The sequence below is a fragment of the Podarcis bocagei genome, assembly GCF_964188305.1.
Source record: "Podarcis bocagei genome assembly, chromosome: 6".
Taxonomy (NCBI): Eukaryota; Metazoa; Chordata; class Lepidosauria; order Squamata; family Lacertidae; genus Podarcis; species Podarcis bocagei.
The window spans coordinates 81479823-81503562 of NC_138130.1; the positions used below are offsets into that span (position 1 = coordinate 81479823).

The following is a 23740-nucleotide window of genomic DNA, read 5'->3' on the forward strand; positions in this document are numbered from 1 at the left end:
GTGATCGGGAATTGCTTAAAAACAACAGTGCTGAGGAATATTCAGGATTAAGAAAGGTTCCTGAATGGTTGTTCAGTTTGCCAACACACAATTTAAAGCATCGTTGAAGGGGAATCCGGTTGCTGATTTAAGCTACACACTAGCATCCGGCCGTTATTTTGCACTTTGCTTTTAAGATTTTGATTTTTTAAAAAACAAAACAAAACAGCTTGGAAGGCAGAGTCAGATTTATTTTAGAAATTAATCATAAAAATTGCCAAAAGCTGAATATGCAAAACTACCTAGGCTGCTTGATTAACTTTGCTGCTAATTTACAACACATTCTTGTGTCATGTCACTGCATTTTCAATTATTTATATACATTTACACAATGCAATTTAATGACAGCTATAAATCCTTTGATCCTTGTGGCTACAGTGCTCCAAGAGTAGTATCATACTTCTATGAATGAAAATCGTTTGGTGTTTTTTTTTCATCCCTGTAATCTTGGTGTAAAATATGTAGGAAAGCATATGGAACACAGGATCTAGGCTTTACATCTGCATAATCTTTACTTCCTGCTCGCACAGTTCACCAATTAATTTCTGCCTTCTGAAAGTTAATTATATGTAAATAAAGTTAGCACTTCTATAAACTATCTGAAATGCTGTTTTTAACCATCGCAATTTATTTCAGCATGTTACTTCCTTACATTTTTAGAAAGCTATGCTTTTTCTCCAGAAGTCATTAATGAAACTAGCCTATTTCACTTTGGGAAAACCTCTTCCCATTAAAATAAATAAATAGCACAGCGACTGGACAACTACAATGCGTCCCAGCTACTTCTCATGTTAATTGGAGACTTCATTATATACGCTGTGCTTTAATAGGACATGTCCATTCAGCAATAACAAATGCTTTTTAAAAAGGAAAGAAGAATTCTGCAAATACCTGGTTAATGCATTTTTTAACCACCTTGGTTTATCTATGCAAGGTGGGGGGGGGTACTTGCTTCTTATCTTTTTCAGATGGCACAGCAAAAAGGGAATACATTGTTTAGCAGAAAATTGTTTAGCAGAAACATTTATGTGGAGCAAATGCTCTTTTAAAGTCGTATTTGTGAAAGGATTTTTAAAAAGATTTATTTTAAAAAAAGATTTATTCTAAACTTGCCATGTTTGTGGCCCAGTGCAATGACTCCTTACTGCAATGTGTTTCAGATGGGGCTGTTCCTGAAAGACTTCCAAAACGTAGCTGCTAGGTTACTAACCGGGGCCAAATGTACAGAGCTTATCGCAATCATACACCCAATGTCTGACCCTGTGGTTCCTCTTGTACTGAACAGGACTGAATGTCTGTACAGAACTTCTCAGAACTTCCCAACCTCATTTGGACAAGGCCTATTGCAGGGGTCGGCAAGGTTTACCTTGCCTGGGCCAGTTGACTCCAGCAGAGATCCCTCCATAGGCCGGATCGCACCCCCACCCACAATTTGTGGTGTCTGCACAGACACAATTTCTGGCATCTGTGCATGTGCAGATGCCATTTCCGGCGCCACAAAAGCGAGTCCCTGCACCGCGCCGGTTTAGCGCAGCGCAAGAGCAGGCGGCTCAGTTCAGGGGTGGCTTGTGGGCTGGTTAAACAACCCCCGTGGGCCTCTTGTGGCCCATGGGCCTTAGTTTGCTGACCCCTGGCCTACTGGGAAGAGTTGCTGGGATCACTGGCCCTGGGCTGTTTTGATTTCTTTGAATTAAGTGTTAACTTTACTGATACCATGTTGTTCATCACTAACCTACATCTTACTCCAGCTCCTGACAGATGACCCCCATGTGTTTATGCACTTCCTTCTACATTGCAACAGCCAGGTGCTATATACAAAAACCATCCTGTGTGCCTTACCTCCTGGATAATTTTTTCACCCATTTGACCAAAATGATGGCTTGGGGATTTAATGCCAGACACCACGAGTCCAGAACTGTAAATCCGAGGCTTCTGCAAGTCAGGTTTAAACTTGTCATAGAGAACGGTGCCTGCTTTAATATCTCCATCGCTCGAAGCCTTCTGCTCTGTGGCCATTGGCATGCTGCAAGGAGGTGCCATATAGGGTAATCCAGCTGGGGCAAATGCATGGTCAAGGTGGCTTATTGCCTGGGGATTTCTTCTGATGTAAGTGATGATCTTAGGTCTCACATGTTTGGGCTTGGGGATGTCTGGTTTTATCTCAGGCTTGTCTTCCAGCTTCTCTATGCCGTTGCTCTCCCCACCGTCCTTGGCCAGATGGGAGCCCTTAGCATGGATGAGGATGGGTTTGGGGATGCCACTGTTACAGGGAGTCTTGTTAGGCACTTTAGGGGATAGGCTTAGCAACTGTGTGTCGTCAATGGGAGGTAGGACCGCAGAGGATGGCAGCTTGTCAACATGAAGTGTATAGAGATCCTTCAAGCCACTGCTTGATGCTGTGGTGTGATTACTGACATTCACAGCCACCACAGGGCGCAAAGGCGTCGGGGCACATAAAAAGGTATCCGTTCTTCCTGATATTTTACAGCTCTCCGGAGTGTCACTTGAAAGATTTCTCTTTAGAATGACCGTCTTCTTGCTCAGAACTGAAACACTTGTAGCATCTAAACCACAGCCCTGGATGTTAGAGTGATCATCTGATGCATTCTCTGCACTAAACACATTTGGTTGATCAGAGGTGAGCATCGCAACATCACTATTCCCTTTGACTAGTTTGCTTTCATTACTGTTTAGAAGTTTGCAGTCTGGCAGATTTGTGTTATGCATAAAAGGCATATGCCCACCAGCTGCTTGAATACAACTTGCATCAGTATCATGTAGGTTTTTATTTCTTGTAGGTGTCAGCTTGCCACTGTGTTTGCTATCACCAGCAAAAGGCAATGCAGAATCCTCTTCTTTTTCAGCTATACACTCACTCAGTTGATTCATCGACCTGCTGTCACTAAGACTACCTCCCTTTCTTAAACCTGGGGAGTTATTACTATTACTTACCAGCCTGTCACTGGCAGAGTCAAAGTCCTCATTTAAATATGGATTCTCTCCTTTGCGACAAGCTTCCTGCAACTGATGTGATTTCTCCTTGTATACTTCAGACCCAGAATCCTTTTTATTCTGCCCTGCAACGTTATTTTCCTCCATCTGATATCTGAGAAATTCAACCGGCGTATTCCTGTCAATTTTTTGCTGACACATACTCTTAGACTGAGAATACAGAGGGCTTTTCAACTCCGCCTTTCCTCTCTTATCACCCTGGTGATCTACTTGTGCTTCTGATCTGCTCCAAATTTCACTGGATTTTACAGTTAAATGTAGATCTATGTGAGCAGGGTGTGGTGTGCTTTGTTTGTTGAAATTTGCAAGGTTGTCCGCACCTGGTTGTGTTGCTGCAACATTTGTTTTCTTCGTTTCTGAGGTAGATGGTGGCTTAGAATAACGGACAATGTTTCCCTCGGAGGAGCTATCAGTTGGACGAAACACCACGCCTAAAAAGTGGTCTGTGGATGCTTTACGAGATGTCTCAGTGTCCCCAATCAAATGGTGCGAGGTGTCAATGGAATCCAAGGATGCGGAAAGCAACCGCTTGCCTGATACACGACCTACAAATTCTTTCCCAAAAGCTTCCGTTTTAGCCATCAGTTTCCTTGATCTCCCCAAGGAAAGGCGCTTTATCCCTTCTGGCTCAATCCTTCTAGGTGCTCTCTCCTTTGAAACATGCTGAATGAGATCAGCATCGCTTTTTGAAAGAACCACTGAAAAGGTCTCATTTGTATTAATCCTCAGATTGGACAAACTATGTCCCCGGCTAATAGGGAGTAGTTTTGAAGAGTCCTTCACCCCATCAGTCCTGTAATCCTTATGCAATTCCCTGCTGCTAGTGGAATGCAGCCTAAACTCTGATAGGCCAGTAGTAGGGCGCTGAAGTCTGTTCCTCTCTGAATCTAACTGTGTGTTGTTTTCTGTCTCACTTGTAGTCCGGCATCTAGTTTCTCTTGACAGATCATTTGTCCTTAATTCCCCTCCAGAGGTTCTAACCTCTGGTGTGATTTGGTTGGCATTCGTGTCTCCAACAGTCACCATACGTTCGTTGTTATTCTTCATCTCGTTTCTGTTGTCCTGCAATAAGTTGTAACATGACTTATTGGGAACCAGCGGGGCACTCATCTTCAAAACGCCAGTTCTCTCACTGCCCAAGTGAGGGGCAACTCTCTCTAACCGTGTGGGCCACTGAGCATGCTTCTCTTAGGGGGGAGTCAAGGTACAAAACAGATCAATGGGGGGGGGGAGAATCCTTTGCAGACTGCACAAGCCTCTTGTCAATCACATCCTTCGGATGTTTCAGTCATTATAGGGACAGAGTGTTGATCCAAGAATCCCCCACAAAAAGAGATGGGTTTTAAAAAATGCAAAAGACATCCATTAGGGTCTCTCTGAATGACAGTCCATAGAACCTGTAAGAGAGAGAGAAAGAAATGGTTAGCCTATATTACATAATAGAGATGCAACTCTATGTTTATAATTTTGGATCCAAAACGATTCAGACTGGTTTCCCTCCAAACCAGCTTCAATCTGAATTGAGAAAATTAATGAGGTAGCTGTGTTTTAAGTTGGTAATGGGGGGAGAGGGTTATTGGTCTGTGGTTTTTGTTCTTGCTGTTCTCATGTTTTGTGGCTTCTTTTATGTTGCAAATCAACTTGAGACCTGCAGATGGAAGGCTGTATACAAATGACTAATAATACAGCAATAAGGAGGAGAATGAGGAGAAGTAGAAGTACCCAGCCTTTGCAAACTGCTTTGAGACTATTTGTAATGGCAAGTGGTATAAAGATATATTTCAAAAACTTTCCAACTACATACAATCTTTATATGATCTTTATAGTGATGGGGCATAGCTCAGTGCTAAACCACAAGTCTGGCATACAGGAGGTCCCAGATTCAATTCTGGCTCTCCAGTTTAAATGAAGCCAGGTGAGGTAAGCAAGGCAGATGCAACAGCAGAAATGCACAAGGCAACACAATAAGAATTGATGGAGGGAAGTGTGTTCTACTCAGACAAGCTATTTCCTTTCATTACTTTCAATGACTTTTCTCATGTACGCTGATTCTGAGGTGCCAACATCAATTCAAGCACATTTAGGGAAAGACTAAAGGAAAAGGACTAGGCAACAGAGCCAGATGATCTGACTCAAAGCAAAACAACGATGAATCCCAATTGTTGCTTAATTCTTCTCCACTTATCTCATAGAGTATTTCTGCAGTAACATCTGCTGGCAAAGGAGTGTTTAAAATGAAAATGGATCTCTAATCAGAAATGTGAAGGGTAGCATACTAAATCAACTCTTCAGGAAAAAAACACCACTTTTTAATGCCTCTTCAAATAGTAGTAAGACCCAGTGCAAGTTTGCAGTGTTAAACTAATAATTTATTACATGTCAAGGTATATTTTTGTCACTAGAGGTACAGCCGGTCTCCCAGACTGAGGCTGACACAGCAGCCATAACTGTACCTGGATGGGGATAGTCTTGCTTTCGCTGAGCACACACACAAGTAACCTTCCATTTTAATTGCTGCAGTACATTATCTGTTAGGCTGCCCATGAAAATGGTCCAGAAACATCATTTAGTCCAGAACAGAGTAGTAAAATGGTTAATTGGGGCTGCGAGATAGGCACATACCATGCCAGTCCTTAATAATTTTCACCAGTTACGGTTGAGTCAGGGACAAATCAAGAAAATAGAAATTTTGGCTGTTTTGGAAGATAGGCCAGTATTTAGAAAGCTTGATGCCTGCTGAAGCTCAATACTGATGACTGATTATGGAACTTTGGATCCTGGACCCTGTCCAGATAGGGGCACAGCTGATCCACTGGGTTGCAGCTGATGGAAGGCACTCTGCACCACTAAGGCCACCTGAACCTCAAGAGACAGCAAAGGATCCAGAAGGACCCTCAAGCTGTGTGCCCACTCCTCCAGAGGGAGTGTAACCCCTTCAAGATCAGGCTACCTCCCATCCATCTGGACTTGGGAACTACCCACTGGCAGTGCCTCAGTCTTATCTGAATTGAGCTTAAGTTTGTTGGCTCTCATCCAGTCCATTACCAAGGAAAGGCAATGGTCCAACACATTCACTGCCTCACCTGCAGATGTAAAGGAGAAGTAGAGCTGTGTGTCATCAGCATATTGCTGGCAATGTACTCCCAAACTCCATTTTTTTTTATTAAATTTTTTATTGGTTTTTCACATTTTATAGAGACATAACGCACATAAAAAAGACAAAGACAAAAACATGTATAATTTCAAAAATCTTACTTTCTTAACCTTGTTCCTCGACTTCCCCCCACCTCCCCTTCGTGCATCCCAATTCCCATAATTATGTCAGCAAGTTATTATTTCTCCTCCTTACCATATTAATATTACATCTTTTATGAAAAATTAAGTTCTTTCCTAAGTTGGACCCAAATTCCCTTCCATCGATTTCCCATTTTATATTGAATATGAATTATACTAATTGAACCCAACAGTCCTAAATGTTTTTGTAGTTCTGTTTTCCCCTCCCTCCCATCCCCGGTTTCCGTCCCTTCCCAAATTCGTGTCCACAATAACAGTTCTTAGCCTGGATTCCTCACGTCCGAGGCCTTCAAGTCTCTTTCAGTCCCTCTCTGCCGGTTTTGTTGGTAGTCCTTTGTGTTGGTCTTCGAGTCTCGAATGGGTTCTGACCCAATCAAACCAGGTTTTCTTCCCACAAGAATACTTGAAAACACCTGCTGCAAAAGCTCCACCAATCCTTCATATTCGGAATGGAAGCCCCAATCATATTTCTTCTTTCTTTTAAGTTCCTGTATTCCAAATACTCCAGGGGCCTCCTCCTTCATCTTTCGCATCTTTCGCAGATTTGTAATCCATATAGTCCAAGGGTCTTCTTGCTTATAGTCCACTAGTGTAGGCTTCTGGTTGGTACTTTCCATCTGTACTTTCTCCATTCCTTGTTTAGTCTCCTTTAGTTCTTGAGATATCTCTTCCAGTTCAGCTGCAGATTTTTTCTCATTCAAGTCCTCAGTACATTCAGCAGAGCTGCTTGTTCCAGAGGTCAAGGTCGTAAGTTGTTTGTTCATAGCCAAACTCTGCTCTTGTAAAATTCCCACAAGGAAGAACATTCTTTCTATCTCAGCTAGTAATTTTCCGTCCGCAGCCATTGTAATGTCTCAGAATTCCCCCTAGAGGGATTCTGGTTACTTAGTAATCTTTTTCCAACAGTCCTTTACCTCGTTGGTTGGTTGTTTCTTTGTTTCCAACAACTTTAATTCAATTGTAACACATTTAGTCCAGAGAGATCTTAAGTAACAAGCTTTTTAACTTTAAACTGCCCGTTTGACAGCTTTGACAGCTGTCAAACTCCTTATTCCTCTTCAACAGACTCAAACACAGGACGCTCCCGGGTCCGGGAGGGGGGGTTGCACACAACAAAAAGAAAACTTCTGAAGTTCCACTCTCACACTCCAGCTCAAAACTTCTTTTGTCAAATCGTGGAAGTTAATATCTTTTTAACTCACACCACCAAGGGTAGACTCTCCAACTTAGTTCTCCTGTTATTGCTTTAGATCGTCTGCAGGAGGGGGGGTGCGGACTTCCCTTTAACACATCCCCCGGTCGTACCGAATTCAAAGATAAATATTTTAAAGTCCGAATTCCGTTCTACTCACGGGTTATTCCTTTTCGGGTCCGAATTTAGAGAAAAAAGTCAGCGCTCTCCAGCCATGGCACACGGCTTCGCTCCACTGGGATAGCGGTCTACTCCCAGCACCACGCCGCTCTCCGTACCCTCTCCGAAGCCTTTAAAAAGGCTCTTCGTGGGTCGGGGGCGCTTAAGGCGCCCACCGAGTCACCAAATCCGCAGGCATCCACGCCTGCGGTTTCTAAGGGTCTCCGCGTCGCCGTCACAGCAAGACCCGTCCCCAGCAGAGCAGATTCCCTCCGGAGCTCGGAGGGAATCCGCCATTAGCTGATCGCGCCAACCCGGAAACTCCCAAACTCCAGATGACTATGGTACCTGAGGGATCACCTCTTCATTAGGACATTTTTGCTGTTTGAGTCAAAGGTCAAGGTAGCACCGCCATTCCATGTGCAGAAGCTGCTCAGACTGCCAGCTGACTCTTACTTCAATACTGGTGATGGGACAGTGTCCTCCTGAGAGCAGCTTAGGTCGTGTGATCCATGCAGCTTTCTTTCACCAGTCCTGCTGTTCCCTATCTTTATGCCTATCAGGCCTCAGAGATCATCTCTGGTTGTCCCACCACATGAAGGAAACCTAGCGGTGACAGGTTAACAAGGTAGCCAATTTACAGCATATTAACTGGTCCACGAACAAAAGAAGCATCATAAAACTTTCTTTAGGCTTCTTCTTCTTGCATCTTCTTAGTACCTTACCTATTGTATGCTACTCACAAACACTAAAACATTGCTGAAAACTAGACACCAAAAGCTATCTTGCAGCTGCGTAGTATAGCTTTATCTGATTTTTCAAAAGTATTGAAGTAACCGCTGTAAACAATGTATTTAGGGAATTATGATAATGTGGTGTCTATTATTGACTGTACAAACATGTATACTCTAGATAAGGAATGCCACAACAACTGTGCTGGAAAACTGCTATCTAGTTGACTCAGGGCTTGTCTCCCAGTCAATATCCACAACGTTCATTGACATAAGTCTTTCATTTCCGGTGCTGCTCGTGATGATGTTGCAGAGACTCTAACCGATGTAGTTTGAAAAGGCTGACTCAACACAGGTAAATACAGTTCAAGGATCCTGGCTTTGAGCTGAAAATGACTTAATATTGTGAGCCTTTCCTCCCTGTGGGACAAAAATGGATCATGTGAGTAGCCCTAGCTGCCAAAAGACAGATTTTGCAAAAGGGGATGGAATCCTCTTGGACACACAGTGAGCACAGGACATACCCACAATATGACAGTATAAAATAATTATGTATTCTGAGATTTAGCATAGAATTTGGACTCCATACATCAGGAGCCAGCAACGTTTTGGGGTCACTAAACACATTTGGAATTTTGAGGAAGTGCTATGGACACTATTCACAAAATGGCTACGACGAAGGGTGTGGCATGACACAAAATGGCTGCCACATCTAAAGGGGGGGGAGGATCACGAAAAGGTATGGGCATGTTCCCTGCCCCCACCCCCAACTCAGCCCTCCCATCAATGGGAAAAGATGCCTACATCACCCAGCATTGCACTCACTCATTCATGGAGAGAAATTACTTGTACCTCTCCTTTGTTCAGAAAGGAAAGGAGAGACAGCGTTCAGTCCTAGTATCCAGAAAAATGTGGATATGTCTGAAAGGGCATGTTTGTTGTAAGAGATGCTGAGCCCATGCAAGCAGAAACTGAACTGAAAAAGAGCCTCTCATGCATTGTGGATTTTTGAGGAGTATACATTGAGACCTTTTACAGGCACCAAATCTCAATGCATGTTATAAAAATAACCCAAGCCAACACAAACACCCTCTTTTTCTTTTCTTCTTTCTCTTCCCTTCTTCCTGCTAGGAAGGAAGAAGGGGCAATGATCAGATCAACATTAGTGCAAACCATGCCAAAAAAACCAGCAAATGCATCAACAGTCATTGGATTCCAAACAAGTTTCGCTTTTGCTCAGTAGCAACCCAGTGGAATGCAGAGAAAACTCTACACAATAGGGGGGGGGATACAGTTAAGTGTTTCCCAACATAGCCATTTAACTTCTATATCATTGATAATTCTGTTTCATATCATGCTCTGTATATCAATAAACCAAGTGATTTGTTTCAGTTACGTTTAGTCGTCTGTGGTTTTTTCCGTTTCATGCGAGCTTCACTCCCTACTCTACTGGGTTGCAACTGAGCAAAACTAAACCTTGATTGGACTTGAGTGAATGTTGGCGCATTGACTGACTTTGAGCACAGTATGCACTAACATTGATTCAATCACCAGATTAACACAAGCTGTATCTGATTGATTTCTCCCAGTTCCTCCATTCCACTGCATGTCAAGTCTTTCCAGAAGTTTTCCCAAAACTCAGAAGAAGCTGCTGTGGTCAAGAAGGGGCAGGGAATTCTCATTATGTGATCACAAGCACTGGGCACTGAATACAACCCAATAACAATGGAGCAAAATGTGATAATTTTGTGCTCAGATCTAGCAACCCAAGTGTGAGCTTATGCCACTGATAACATTTTTTTTAAAGAACAGGGCTTTCATTACCATAATGTAGGCAAAGGAGGTTGGATATGAATATTTTTCTAAGGCAAATAACTAAGAACACATTGCTATAAAGGAAGAAACGCATACGCCGGATGTTACTAGCGGTGGAGGGCATTTTATGTGTTCCTGAAATCTTGTAAATTCTTCTATCCAGGGTTTTAATTACTTCCTCTGTAGTACATATATATCTAATCGTGTTTGAGCTTTCATCTTCTTTCCTTCCCACCTTACTTTGTGGAGTTGTATTCCCAGGACAAGTAATGGAGAAGTCTTTTATCTTAACCCTTGGGAAAATTATAGAGACTGAGCTTGAGGTAATATAAAGGCTATCTCCTGCACTGCATTCTCTTTATTAACCAGAATCTGCCATGCAAGCTTAGCTTTCAAAATAGAAAGAACAAATTTAGCTGGAGTTAAGAGCTCATTGGAAACATATTGCCTTTGCACCACAGAGGCTACTCTGTCCAGAATGTGTCTTGCACTACATTTTGCACTGACCCTGTGTATGTGCAGCCGTTTCTTCAGTGTTAGTCACTTATATGTGTCAAGGCACTGCTTAAAAATATAGGGTGAAATCCATTGGTGCCTGTTCTCCAGGAACTGGTTTATTTCCCTCCCCCTACAATCTTCCTGCACCCCCAAAATTTGCTTTGGAGGGCTGGAGAATCCTCTGGAGAAGATTTCATGTTGGGAGCTGCCTGGCGAGAGGGGGAGCAGAAATCCATTGCATGAGTAGACGTCTGCTTCCACTAAGTTATGCAACTCTGTGCAACTAGATTACACATGGGATGGAGAAAGGGAAGTTTTTCAATCCAAGGCTATCCGATATCAGGGACTGGGCAGAGGAGGAATGGTGGAGACCGCCTCCCCAACCTGACCCTTCCAGGAAAGAGGAAGAGGAAGACAGTATAGATTTACAACAAGGGTATGAGGGAGGTCACAGCTCAGAGGCAAATGAGGGGGAAAGTTGGGAAATCATGGGAGGGCCAGAACAACACCGGCTGACACAATGTCATTAGAAAGTATTCCAGACCCTCCATCTCCCAGAACCCAGCAAGCCTTAAAAGTAGGAGAGCAAAGAGCTCAAAGACAGAGGGCACATAGCAGCACCGGTAGAGGAGATTATGAGAATGACAAATGAGGAAGTGGGAGAGATAGGGGTGTGGAGATTCATTCAGGAAAACGCCATTATCCAGGAGGCTGGGTTCTATAACCTCTCTCTGTAAAGATTGAAATAAAAAAGGACAGTAAGAAACTTTTCCTTGTCTTTATTCTTTCCTGGGCAACCAGGCGGGAGCCACTGACAGCATCCTGACATCCAATGCAGCTCAATGTTGGAAATTATTGAAGCAATGAAAGGAAGTTCTTTTTCACAAAGCAACACATAGTTGAACTATAGAATTCGCTCTTGCAATATTCAGTGATGATCACCAGGTTCAAAGAATCGTAGAATTGGAACGGACCATAAGGGTCATCTAGTCCAGCCCCCTGCAATGCAGGAATCTTTCTCCTAGCATGGGGCTTGAACCCACAACTCTGGGATTAAGAGTCTTATTCTCTACTGACTGAGCTATCCAGCATCTGTTGCCTTTAAGCACTCTCTCTTTCATTGAAATATATAGCACTTTGGAGGTCCTGTGCTTTGAGAGGATTGTATCTATTCGTAATTTATTTTAAATATCTTTACACCAGTTGAATGATGTGAATGTCCTTCATTGCTAAATGTGCAATATTATTCCTTCTCAGGATCAATCTTTATTAACCATGCATTCTGGGTATGCTCTCATCTTATGCATCATTTGCATATATAACAATTTATCATGTTTCCAACTCCTCATATTACAAAAAGACCAAAAAAATTTACACATTTCAGCTGCAATTACAGCAATCGTGGAAATATTTTGTACAGAGCTCTTACATTGTTTAGAGGTTCTTCCTTGGGCGGGTGGGGAACGCAACGGTAATCTGCACAAATGTTCAAAACGCCATGTTCTTTCCTTTATCAGAGTTTTCATATTTCTAAATCATGCTTTCAAAATAGTATTTTTCATACGCATTTAAGAAAGCATACACATTAATTATACAGTGCAATGCTTACAGGAAGAATCCAGGATAAACACATAGCACCCAGGCAGAGCAGTCCTAAGTATAGGAAGTTGGGGGAATTCATGCTGTTTCTAATTAAGCTGGTGTAAATTAATACCTCCCAGTGTTTCTTGAACTTGGGTCTCCAGCTATTGTTGGACTATAACTCCCATCATCCTTGACCTGCTAGCTAGGGATGATAGGAGTTGTAGTCCAACAACAGCTGGAGACCCAAGATTGAGAAACACTACAAATACTGCCTGCTGACTCTGCTCAAGTCTGGCAGAAGGAAAACAGGTCTTTAAAATAGAGTTTGACTTCCACGGCACCTTTTTGTCAGTGCAAGTTTGGGCGGGTTGACAAGTCACATGACTGAGATGAAAGAGGGTTGGAATAGGTGTAAGTTATGGGAGTTATGCCAGTAGTGATGTATGGAAGTGAGAGCTGGACCATAAAGAAGGCTGATCGCCAAAGAATTGATGCTTTTGAATTATGGTGCTGGAGGAGACTCTTGAGAGTCCCATGGACTGCAAGAAGATCAAACCTCTCCATTCTTAAGGAAATCAGCCCTGAGTGCTCACTGGAAGGACAGATCGTGAAGCTGAGGCTTCAATACTTTGGCCACCTCATGAGAAGAGAAGACTCCCTGGAAAAGACCCTGATGTTGGGAAAGATGGAGGGCACAAGAAGGGGACGACGGAGGACGAGATGGTTGGACAGTGTTCTGGAAGCTACCAGCATGAGTTTGACCAAACTGCAGGAGGCAGTGGAAGACAGGAGTGCCTGGCATGCTCTGGTCCATGGGGTCACGAAGAGTCAGACACGACTAAACGACTAAACAACAACAAAAGGGGAGTTATGTTCAGTTATGGGAGTTATGTTCATATATTCCCTGACCAAGTCAGGATGAAGGAGTCACACTAGCATAATCCCATCTGAGTCCCAGTTCAGCTGGTGCACCTATTCCAAACTCACTCATCCTGGCAGATCTTGGGTTTGGATTGCATTGTAAATTATTTATGATAATCAAATATAACATCAGCCACACTCATGCTCTGCCTATCCATTCCTTGCCTTGCCTTAGTTCCTATTACTTGCTCATAGGGTGGCTACTTAGGCATTAAAATAAGTGACAAGAATATCCATCTCATGTGACCTAAATACCCAATTTAAGGATTTAGAACTGGAGAAGGAGAGACACAAGTACGGAGATGGGATTAGTGGCATAGTGTTACAATTCATCCAGGCCCATTCCAAGTCCATGCAGATAAATGGAGGTTTGCCCATTGGCTGAAAGAGGATGTAGAATGCAAACTTTAAAAAATAATCTCTTTAGCATGCGATAACTATTTTCAGCACTCTCACCAGAGCAAGGTACCATAAATTCCTACCAAGCTGCCATCAAATTACTCTCAAGTATTTTGAAATGGCATTAACTACATTGTATGTATAGTACAAAAGTAAGAATATTATGAGGAACCTTAGGAAAATGTATAATTACTCAGGCAAGAATGATCATAAAGATTTAGTATTATCGCATGCACGCACACACACAGCAGTTAGAGGTGCTTCCCCAAGGCTACCAAATGAGTTCAGGTCTTCAGTGAGAAGTGAACTGGGGACTTCTCAGTCCACCCTCTTGGCCACAATGCGACACCAGCTGTGTGCCAAATTCCTTCTCAGTTCTTGCTAGGCCTCCTTTCTACTCATTAATTAATCCCACTCAGAGATGTTGTTGTCGGGCAGTGCTATGCCATTAAGTGAAACTACCGGCACAACAGACTGTAAACTCCTTGCCATACAAAGCTACCTTTGTTATGTTGTGATGGTAAACACGTCTGCTTGCATTCACCATGGCCTCCAGAGAGACATGTCCTCTACCTAACCTTGTTGGCACCAGAACTTTCTAGACGAGCCAACCACTGCACTGCCAAAAAGAAAAAATATTTTTACATAACATGTCTGATCTGTTTAGCTGTTAGAGATTAAGGGTGTAATCATTTAACTTACTGTCTCCACTATTCTGACACAGCCTTGTCAATTACAGAGCTTAACATCTTTCGAGCAGGCATTTATGAATCAAGAGGGTCAAAAAAAGCCATTGCTCATCAGCTAGTCTTATCTTTTAGAACCAGAAGCGTTATCTTCATGTCAGAAACCACTGCCCCCCCTCCCCCACCAAAAAGGAAACAGAAACCCAACTCTTCCCTTTTCTGCAAATTGAATTCATTATTATATGGTAATTTTTTTCCAGAACAAAGAAGACAAATGCAAATGAATAGAAGAGTCGGCACGGAATGGCTGTGATCTCAAGAAACATTTTACATATTCCCCAAGCAACTGTTCTGAAAATTCTTTTATTATTCTGTGATGGGACACAAGTCAGAGATAATATCTTTGCAGCTCAGCAATGGAATTTGTTGAAAAGTACTGTAGGCTGTATTCAGCTTAGTTACAGTTGAGTTATTGAAACTGATGGACTAAGTTATTCATGTCCATTAATTTCAGTGAGTCTACTCTGAGTAAGAGTACCGTTGGAGAAAACCCTTCATATTCACAAGGCAATACACCCTCGTTAAGTGACCATCAGCAGTTGCTGGGGTTGGAATTAGGAATCCACATCTCTGTGCACAGCTGCTCCTGGGATCAGTGACAAAGACTGTAGGTTAGAGCAGTGTTTTCCAACTGGGGGCCACATTGCCCCTAGGAGGGCCCAGGATATTTCAAGGGGGCCCCAGGTGAAAATTACATAAATGGGGGGCCATAACTAGAGACTAGGGGGCCACAGAGGGAAGTGAGAAGAAAAGGAGGGATTTTTTTTTTAAAAAAAATCCTGATTCGCTGGCTATCTGCTTGGCCAATCACAAGCAGGTAAGGGGGAGGCCCACCAGTCTTTAGTAAGACTCTCCCTGCTTATTAAACCCTGTTAGCTCTTCAGCTTCCAGCACCTTCTCCTCCCAGTCTTCTCCCTCTTCTCCCTTTAACCACTCATTGTCATCCCACCACCAGTCCCCAAACTCTGAGCCTTCTTCTCTTGGGGGTTCCTTGGCTGGTTCCTCCCGCCATTCCTCTGCATCCAACCAGTCCATGGCAGTCTGCAATCTAACCAAGTGGGACAGTGCTGGCTATGGCACTTGGCCCAAGTCCCTAACAAGGCCAAGGACTCAGTGAGCAGTTTGTGCCTCTTCTTTCGCAAAGTACCTGATTGCTCTCCTTCCATCTCCATCTCTCCACAATCTTCAATGGAGCAGATCTTTATTTTGTCAAAGGTATAATATAGGTTACTGGTGGTCAGGTTCTCTGTGTGAATGTCCCATTTTTACACTAAGTTAGGCAGGGCATCTGTTTTAACAGAGAAGAAAACTGCAGGAGTTTGCTATACCTGACTGCTTTGTAGAAACCTTAGGTATCGAAAGACCTTGAAGTAGCAACAGCCAGCCAAGATCAAAAGAAATGCATTGCCGATACTTTAAGAATAAGGCTGTCATACTAAGCACAGTTACGAGCAAGTCCCATTGAATCCAGTTTAGGTTCAGGCTGTTGTCCTGTTCAAAAGTTATGTGAAATGTCTGAAGCCTTAAGCTAGAAAGGAACACATAGGTGCACATACAAGCCCTGGCTCCAAGATCCACTTCTGATCTTTGCCCCTTGAGTGTAAAGACCTGAATTGGGATTTTAAGTCTGATCAGCTGAACAAGCTTAAAATATTTGTGAACAGGAGCCCTGCTAAGATAGGGTTCCCAGTTGTAGGGAAGTTGCCAAGGTTGCTTCCACACAAGACTTAGAGAGGGGTGGAAGGCGGGGAGCCTCAGTCCTGGCAACTGCTCCATAGGGCAAGACCTACTGGGCTGCTGAGACCGCTAGGCTGTATTTTTTTGTTTCAATGGATAACTTCACTGGCACTGGTGAGTTGTTGCCTTTACTACTGACCTGAGCTTGACTGCAGCCCTGAAGGCAGCCACACAAACTCCTGGACTTATTAGCTGAGCGGCAGAAATACTGCTTGACATGCAGGGAGGTTCCAGGTTCAGCCTCTGGCATCTCCAAATAGGGGTGGAATAGGACCCCCTGGAGAGCCAGTGCCAGTCAGGGCAGACAATGCTGAGCTGAGACAGACCAATGGTCTGGTTCAGTACAAGGCAGCTTCTTGTGTTCCTTCAGGTTGTTAAACAGGTTGTTAAATTCTGAAAAGGAGCCAAGCCGTTGGCAGTGTGTAAAACAGTATCCGAAGATCCTAGCTCTAGATATGGAAAGACATCCTCAGAGACGTGTGTCAAGTGTGTGATCTAAAAATGTTGTACACAGATGGTGATGTCATGGCAGCACGCCAGGACACAGCATCACAGCCATCACAATTAATTTTTTTCTCCCTAACAGCACTGCACCCCACAAATGCACTGTGCCACGGAGAACCCGCCAATGGTATTAATCTCTGGGAAATAATTAGCCCCTGCAAAATCCTTCCATGCCATTTCACCAGATGGCCAGAGGAGACAGTCAGCTAAAATCATGCTGGTTCAGCACCTAAAGAAATGTCAGATAGCTATGATTTGTGCTGTCCTGTGCAAATAGGTAACGCAAAGCTTTAAATGTGCTGTATGGCACTTTGGGCAACAAAATTCCTTACTGTGTGGTTTTTGTTTCTCGTATTACTTTTAATTCAGACCGTGGGGTTGTTAGTTTTGTTTGCATTCCAACAACAGATCTTCAGGGGAAAGCACCACATTTGGTGGACTGTGAGGTTCAGATGTTCTGGACTGGCTACCTCTTTAAAAAAGAACCTTAACAAAACAAACCCAGGAACAATGTGTTGCTTGGAAGCCGACAATCTTGAAGCTGAAATGGCTTTCTTTAGCTTCTTACAGCAGTGTAGTGAGAATTTTTGAGGGGCACCATTATAGCCCCCATAGCCATGCCCCCCCAACCACAGGTCCACAGCCATGCCCTCAATGAGAACCCATAAATGCTGACAGATGTGTAAATACATCTTACTACAAAACTGAGGAAGAAGGGCTTGCATTCCCAGGAGGAGTCCTGTGGCACCCTCAAGACTAAACTTTTTGCAGCATGACTGCAATCCTCTGAATAATTTCCTGGATCCAAGATTTGCTGAACTTAGTGGTGTATAAATTTTGATTGCACAGGTTCAACTTCCAAAGCACCCTGAGCTTTAAACAAAGACTTTTCAACCAGCTGAAAAGCAGCACAAAGCTCCAGAGTTAGAAGTGCAAACAATCTGGCAAAGAACTGCTGTGATTTAAACAGTCTGAAGCAGAAACCCAATCAAAGAAAAGGAGCTGAGAGCCTCTTGACCGCAATTGCCAGAGCAAGGAGGGCCTGTCAGGCTGATGCTCCTTGCAGATGACGTAATTACTCCTGTTCTGAAAAAGCTCTGTAGCTGTCCACTCCTGTTACACTACGATGAGTGCATACACTAGGGTTGCCATATTCCCAATAGTGAAAATCAGAACAAAATTTTTGAGCTTTTTAGCTGGGGGGGGGGGGGTTGGAAAAAATCTGCCCAGACGCCATTCTGCCCAGACGTCAGCAATTCCAGGAAGTGTCCCGGATGTATGACAGTCCTGATATACACAGAATATTTTTAAATATTTTTAAAATATTTTTAAATATTCTACTACCTACAGGACCGCCTCTCCTGGTATGTCCCACCCACAGAGGAACTTACGGTATTCAAACAAAAACATCCTAAAGGTCCCAGGCCACAGAGAGGTTAGGCTGGCCTCAACTAGAGCCAGGGCTTTTTCGGCGGTGGCTCCAATCTGGTGGAACGCTCTGTCACAAGAGACTAGGGCCCAGCGAGACTTGACATCTTTCTGCAGGGCCTGCAAGACAGAGCTGTTCCACCAGGCCTTTGGTCAGGGCACAGCCTGACTCCCTCCTTTGGCAATCTTCAAAGAACTTTAGCTTAATGGTTGCCATCAATTTGATTTGAATTAATTTTATAATGAAATGATTTTAGAACATTGTACTATTTTATTGTTGTTAGCCGCCCTGAGCCCGGCTTCGGCTGGGGAGGGTGGGATATAAATAAAATTTATTATTATTATTATTATTATTAAAGCATATGGCTTTCCCCAAGGAATCCTAGGTGCTAGTTTGTCAAGGGTGCTAGGAGTCATAGCTTTGTACAGTTCCCAGGATTCTTTGGATGAAGTGATGTGCTTTAAATGTATTGTGTGCCTGCAGCCCTTCTTGCCCCGGGGGTGTGTGTGTGTGGCATTTATTATTTTATCAGTGAAGCCAACACGCTTTTCAGAAGCAGACCAGAAGATCTCTCCCCAACTCCCCTTTCTTCACCTCATTCCACGGTGATCTTATGCCCTTGTCTTATTCATGCAAGTATAACTAACAAAGCATAGACAAAGACAAACATAGCTGAGCATATGGCATTTGTCATGGCCCTCCATCCTGCAAAAAGCGGGACTGGGGATTCTGGAACATTAGCACAGTTATGTGGCTAATCCACCAGGGAGTCTCCTTCTGACGGTGGGAGAGGAACAGAATGGCAAACAGCACTGTTTGAAGCTCAAGCTGTGACACACTTTCTGTTTCAAACCCACACCCCTCCTGCAATCACTGCATCTGGCCTATAATTTGGCATTACAGGTCTTTCCACCAGGTGGACATTATTTCAGATTTAACAAAGCCCAGCGATTATTTTTGCAGCAATTTCAGAACTCTATTAGGCAAAGAGGGTTACGTTGTAATCAACCATAACAAAGCTGTAGCAAAGTAACCAAAAGCAACTCGCCGCAGGCAGAATCCAATCACCTTTTCTGGGTTTTGTTATCTTTTTATCATCTTTCTGTTCAAAAGCACACGCCTGTACCATCACTGTGGCCAACAATACGGCACAGAGGGGTTTCTGTGCTGACCAAGACAAAGCACACTCACTTTGGGGATGAGCCTTGTGCGCATTTACCAGGTAAACAAGGAATGCGGGGAGCCCGTTTTAAATGTGCATACATTTCCACAAAGCAATTGGTCTAAATTTGTGGACCTGCCACTCAACATGGCATAACTGTGGGGAGGGGGACAAAACCACACCGCATTTGCTCAGCATGTTTCATATACTGCAAGTCTTTGCTGGTTTTCTAGGTACGTTATTAGCATTTGTCCATTAGTCTACTGCACCCAGAATAACTCCATGGGAATAAGGGAGTTCAGGATGTCAGCTAGGGGGCTTCACTGTGACAATGCTGATCCCTGCTAATTTGGTTCCCCAAATGAAATGCAAAGAAGTTTAAAGCGTGCGCCTGTGATCCTCCTACGCATACTTATGTGGAAGAGCCCCACACAAACCAGTGTCAACAATTTCCATGGTCCAGTTAAGCATGCAATTAAGGTGACCAATGATGTCAGTTCTGTCAACACCAATTCTCTGCTTCATTATGAGAGACAAGGCTGAATCCACTGCCTTCTTTCCTGGCCCCTCTATTAGAGGCGGTAATACACTTCTGAGTACCAGTTTCTGGAAACGGCAGGAGGGGAGAATGCTCTTGTGCGCAGGTCCTGCTTCTCACAGGCATCCCCCCAATGCCTCACTGTGAGAACAGGAAGCAGAAGGGCCATTGCTGCTTACTGGGATCTTGAGGGGGAGGGTTGAGGTGGTGGCAAGTTTTAGACGGTAGGAATCCAGACTGGCTCTGTTGGCAGCCCCAACCTCACTGCCACCTTGCCACTCAAACTCTGCATCAGAGGTAACAATTCTGCTGCCAGGAGGTTATTGCTACAGCTCCATCCCACCAGGTGAGGCTTCCTTGACCCCCGTCTTCTGCTTGTGGGATTCCCATTGGCACCTGGTTGGCCACTGCATGAAACTGGATGCTGGGCTAGATAGGTGTTTTGTCCAATTATCTTATACACCTAATATCTTTTTGCTCCCATGATTGCTGGTCCAGTAGAAAAAGCATGCCAGGAAGCCTGCTTGTGTGCACGTTGTTCTAGCTCAAGGTAAGCAACGTGTGACCCTCAGCTAAATTTCAGGTGTCCCTCAGTCTAATTTGACATGGGACAAGTGGACAGGAGGGGTAACAGAAAGGAGAAAGGGGGTTCACTATCCAGATTCGTCTCTTGCCCTGCCTACCACTGTTATATATCCCTCAACAGATCATAAAAAGGGGTGCCCCCCCCAGCCAAGCTGTATTAGAGAGATAATACTTTGGATTATAATGTAAGAAATAATCATTTTGTAATACAGGATCACCTCCACTGCTCTTACCCCCCCCCCAGCATGACACTTTTGATTTACTGTTGTTGTTTTTGAGCAATCCAATCACTTTCTTCTTTACAATCAAGGAAATGTGGAAAACTATCACACTTGACATGTAGCCAAAAAAAAGTTGATGCAAAGGTTCATTTTATAATAAATAACCAATAATCACTGCTTTGTAAATCCTAGATTCTGGTTTGGAGGATGATGCATGGCATTCTGAAAATCTAAGCTTTTAAATTAGTAAAATCAATATAGCTAATTCCTAGCCACCTTGGCTGGAGAGATAACTTTAAAATGGTAAGAGGGGTATTCCCTTTCACATTTTGCAGTCTAGGTAGGTCTTAATAGTCCTAATGAGCTTATTTTTGGCTGGTTCAGAAAAGGGCTCATGCAATCGCTTTATCACATCACATCACATCACACAACACAATCCAAATTTACTATCAGTGTCCGTGGTCCAAGTCACAACAGGCTACTCTGCAGTGGTGAGGTCAATATGCACGATGGAGCAATTACATGACCCTGTCATTAAACATAGCACATATCTATTCCATCTTACAATACCAATCTAGTTGTGCAAATCAACCCTTGGAAGCAGAATTAATTATATTATTTGGGCAGGATCCAGAAGAGGTTAAACATTTGTAAAATCCATTGACTTCAAAGCATAAAATGCTTTGAAAATGCTTTAGCATAAAATGCTAAAAGTGCTCTCCTTTGTCTGAATCGTACCTTTTGCAAATGTATTTAATTTACACAAAGTATTCAGATTGCAAAAATCTAGGTTTCTTTGATTTATAATTTACATTCCCCCTTGCCCCACAATATTTTGTACTGCAGCATTACACAAAGACTCCACATGTGTTCTTAAAGACAATGATTTCTGTTGTATACCTTTAAAGCACCTATGAAGCACATTTGCCCCCTCAAAGAATTCTGGGCCCTGTAGTTTACCCCTCAGACAATTACAATTCTCAGCAACCTTTAACAAACTACAGGGCCCAGAAATCTCAGAGCAAGAAAAGTATAGTATGTACGCAACCTTACAGTATTATGCAGAACACAGAGATACATTAGTGCATCTATCGTAAAACAATTTTCTTTCCCCTATTATTATAATTTCCTGCCGTACAATTTCTGAACTCCCTACAGCAGTAATCATTCTTGCAGCTGACAAGGCCTGGGGAGTGTATTAATGGTATCAAACTACTTAAAGCATTTAATCAGTCCAATGAAGCAGGACCAACATGTTGGTGTCATTTGCCAGTTTTACTGTAAGGACATGCTGTACCAGAAATAGGCACCAAGAGCAATAGGCAATTGTCTGTGTTGACCTTAAGGATGAGCTACAATTACTGGAGGCCTTTGATTGCTCTGTTCCTGGATTCAAGCCTAAACAAAGAGCCCAAACAGAGACAGATGAATAGTCTAGAGACACAGTTTTGTTTCAGTCTAAGGATACACAGAATTTCAGACTCTAATCTCTGTGCTACATAAACCTGCAGAACCTGTACTTTTCAAACACTGGCCTAGTTCAAATGTAATGCGAAACTGTAGTGAGTCAGCAAACCAGAATATCCAAACGTGATTTGAACCTGGTTTGTTTTAATTAGCAATAATAAGAACAAAGCAGAGTTTCCCAAACTTGGACACTACAGAGAACCGTGGATAGTTATAAATCAAAAGCTTCTGATATCCTCCTTTCATTTAATTTATTTAAAAAGTGATATCCCACTGTCTACCATGTAGGTCTCAAAGAAGCTTACAATGATAAGATATACAACATACAAAATTGAAAACATAAATTAAGCCTCCACAATTTAAAACATAAAGATTTTTTAAAAACTTTTTTTAAAAGCACATGAGGCCATGCTTTAGCATTAGTCTTTTTTAAAAAAATATTTTTATTGGTGTTTTTTTTAAACACATAATTAACACATATCAAACACAATACAATAACAAACAAACACATAAACATGTAAAATTTCAAAACCTTCTTTTCATAACCCTGTCTCTCCGACTTCCCCATACCTTCCCTTTCTGCATCCCTGTTTTCAAATTTCTTCCAGCAAATCCTCACTTCAAAATTTAATTAATTGACCTTTAAACCCTCTTGTCATTACCAAATCAATACAGCAATAACCTCATAGTTTCCTGACCTTGGCATTTTAGCATTCATTTACTTTATAATAGTTCTTAAGATAAACTTTAAATTTCTTCCAATCTTCCTCCACCGTCTCTTTTCCTTGATCTCGGATTCTGCCGGTCATCTCAGCTAGTCCCATGTAGTCAATCACCTTCGTCTGCCATTCTTCCAGTGTGGGTAGTTCTTGTGTCTTCCAATACTTTGCTATAAGAACACTTGCTGCTGTTGTGGCGTACATAAAAAAAGTTCTGTCCTTCTTTGGCACCAATTGGCCAACTACGCCCAGGAGAAAGGCCTCTGGTTTCTTAAGGAAGGTATACTTAAATACCTTTTTCAATTCATTATAAATCATCTCCCAGAAGTCCTTAATCCTTGGGCAAGTCCACCAAAGATGAAAGAATGTACCTTCAGTTTCTTTACATTTCCAACACTTATTATCGGGCAAATGATAAATTTTTGCAAGCTTGACTGGTGTCATGTACCACCTGTAGATCATTTTCATAATATTCTCTCTTAAGGCATTACATGCCATAAACTTTATACCGGTGGTCCATAACTGTTCCCAGTCAGCAAACATAATGTTATAACCGAAGTCCTGTGCCCATTTAATCATAGCTGATCTAACCGTTTCATCCTGTGTATTCCACTTCAGCAACAAATTATACATTCTTGACAGAATTTTAGTATTGGGTTCTAACAATTCCGTTTCTAATTTGGATCTTTCCACCTGGAAGCCAATTTTCCTGTCTTGTTTAAAGACCACCATTATTTGATAATAATGGAGCCAATCTCGAACTTTAGGCTTCAATTTCTCATAGCTCTGTAGTTTTACCTTGTCTCCCTCTTGCTCAAGAATTTCCCCGTATTTTGGCCATTTCGATTCCATATTGAGTTTTTTCAGCCCTTTAGCTTCCATTGGCGACAACCACCTTGGGGTTTTGTTCTCCAACAAGTCTTTATATCTAATCCAAACATTATAAAGAGCTTTCCTAACAATGTGATTCTTAAAACCTTTATGAACC

The 23740-nt window shown here is 42.7% G+C and overlaps 1 protein-coding gene across 3 annotated transcripts in view; it reads right to left on the reverse strand.

Moving 5' to 3' along the window:
* Positions 1-23740, reverse strand: part of MTUS2 (microtubule associated scaffold protein 2) — a 321603-nt gene that overhangs the window by 199097 nt on the left and 98766 nt on the right. For all 3 annotated transcript variants that reach the window (XM_081197860.1, XM_081197861.1, XM_081197859.1), the window contains one exon: positions 1879-4448. In XM_081197860.1, the coding sequence (XP_081053986.1) occupies positions 1879-4161 (2283 nt within the window). In that variant the 5' untranslated portion in view covers positions 4162-4448. The remainder of the gene's footprint in view (positions 1-1878; positions 4449-23740) is intronic.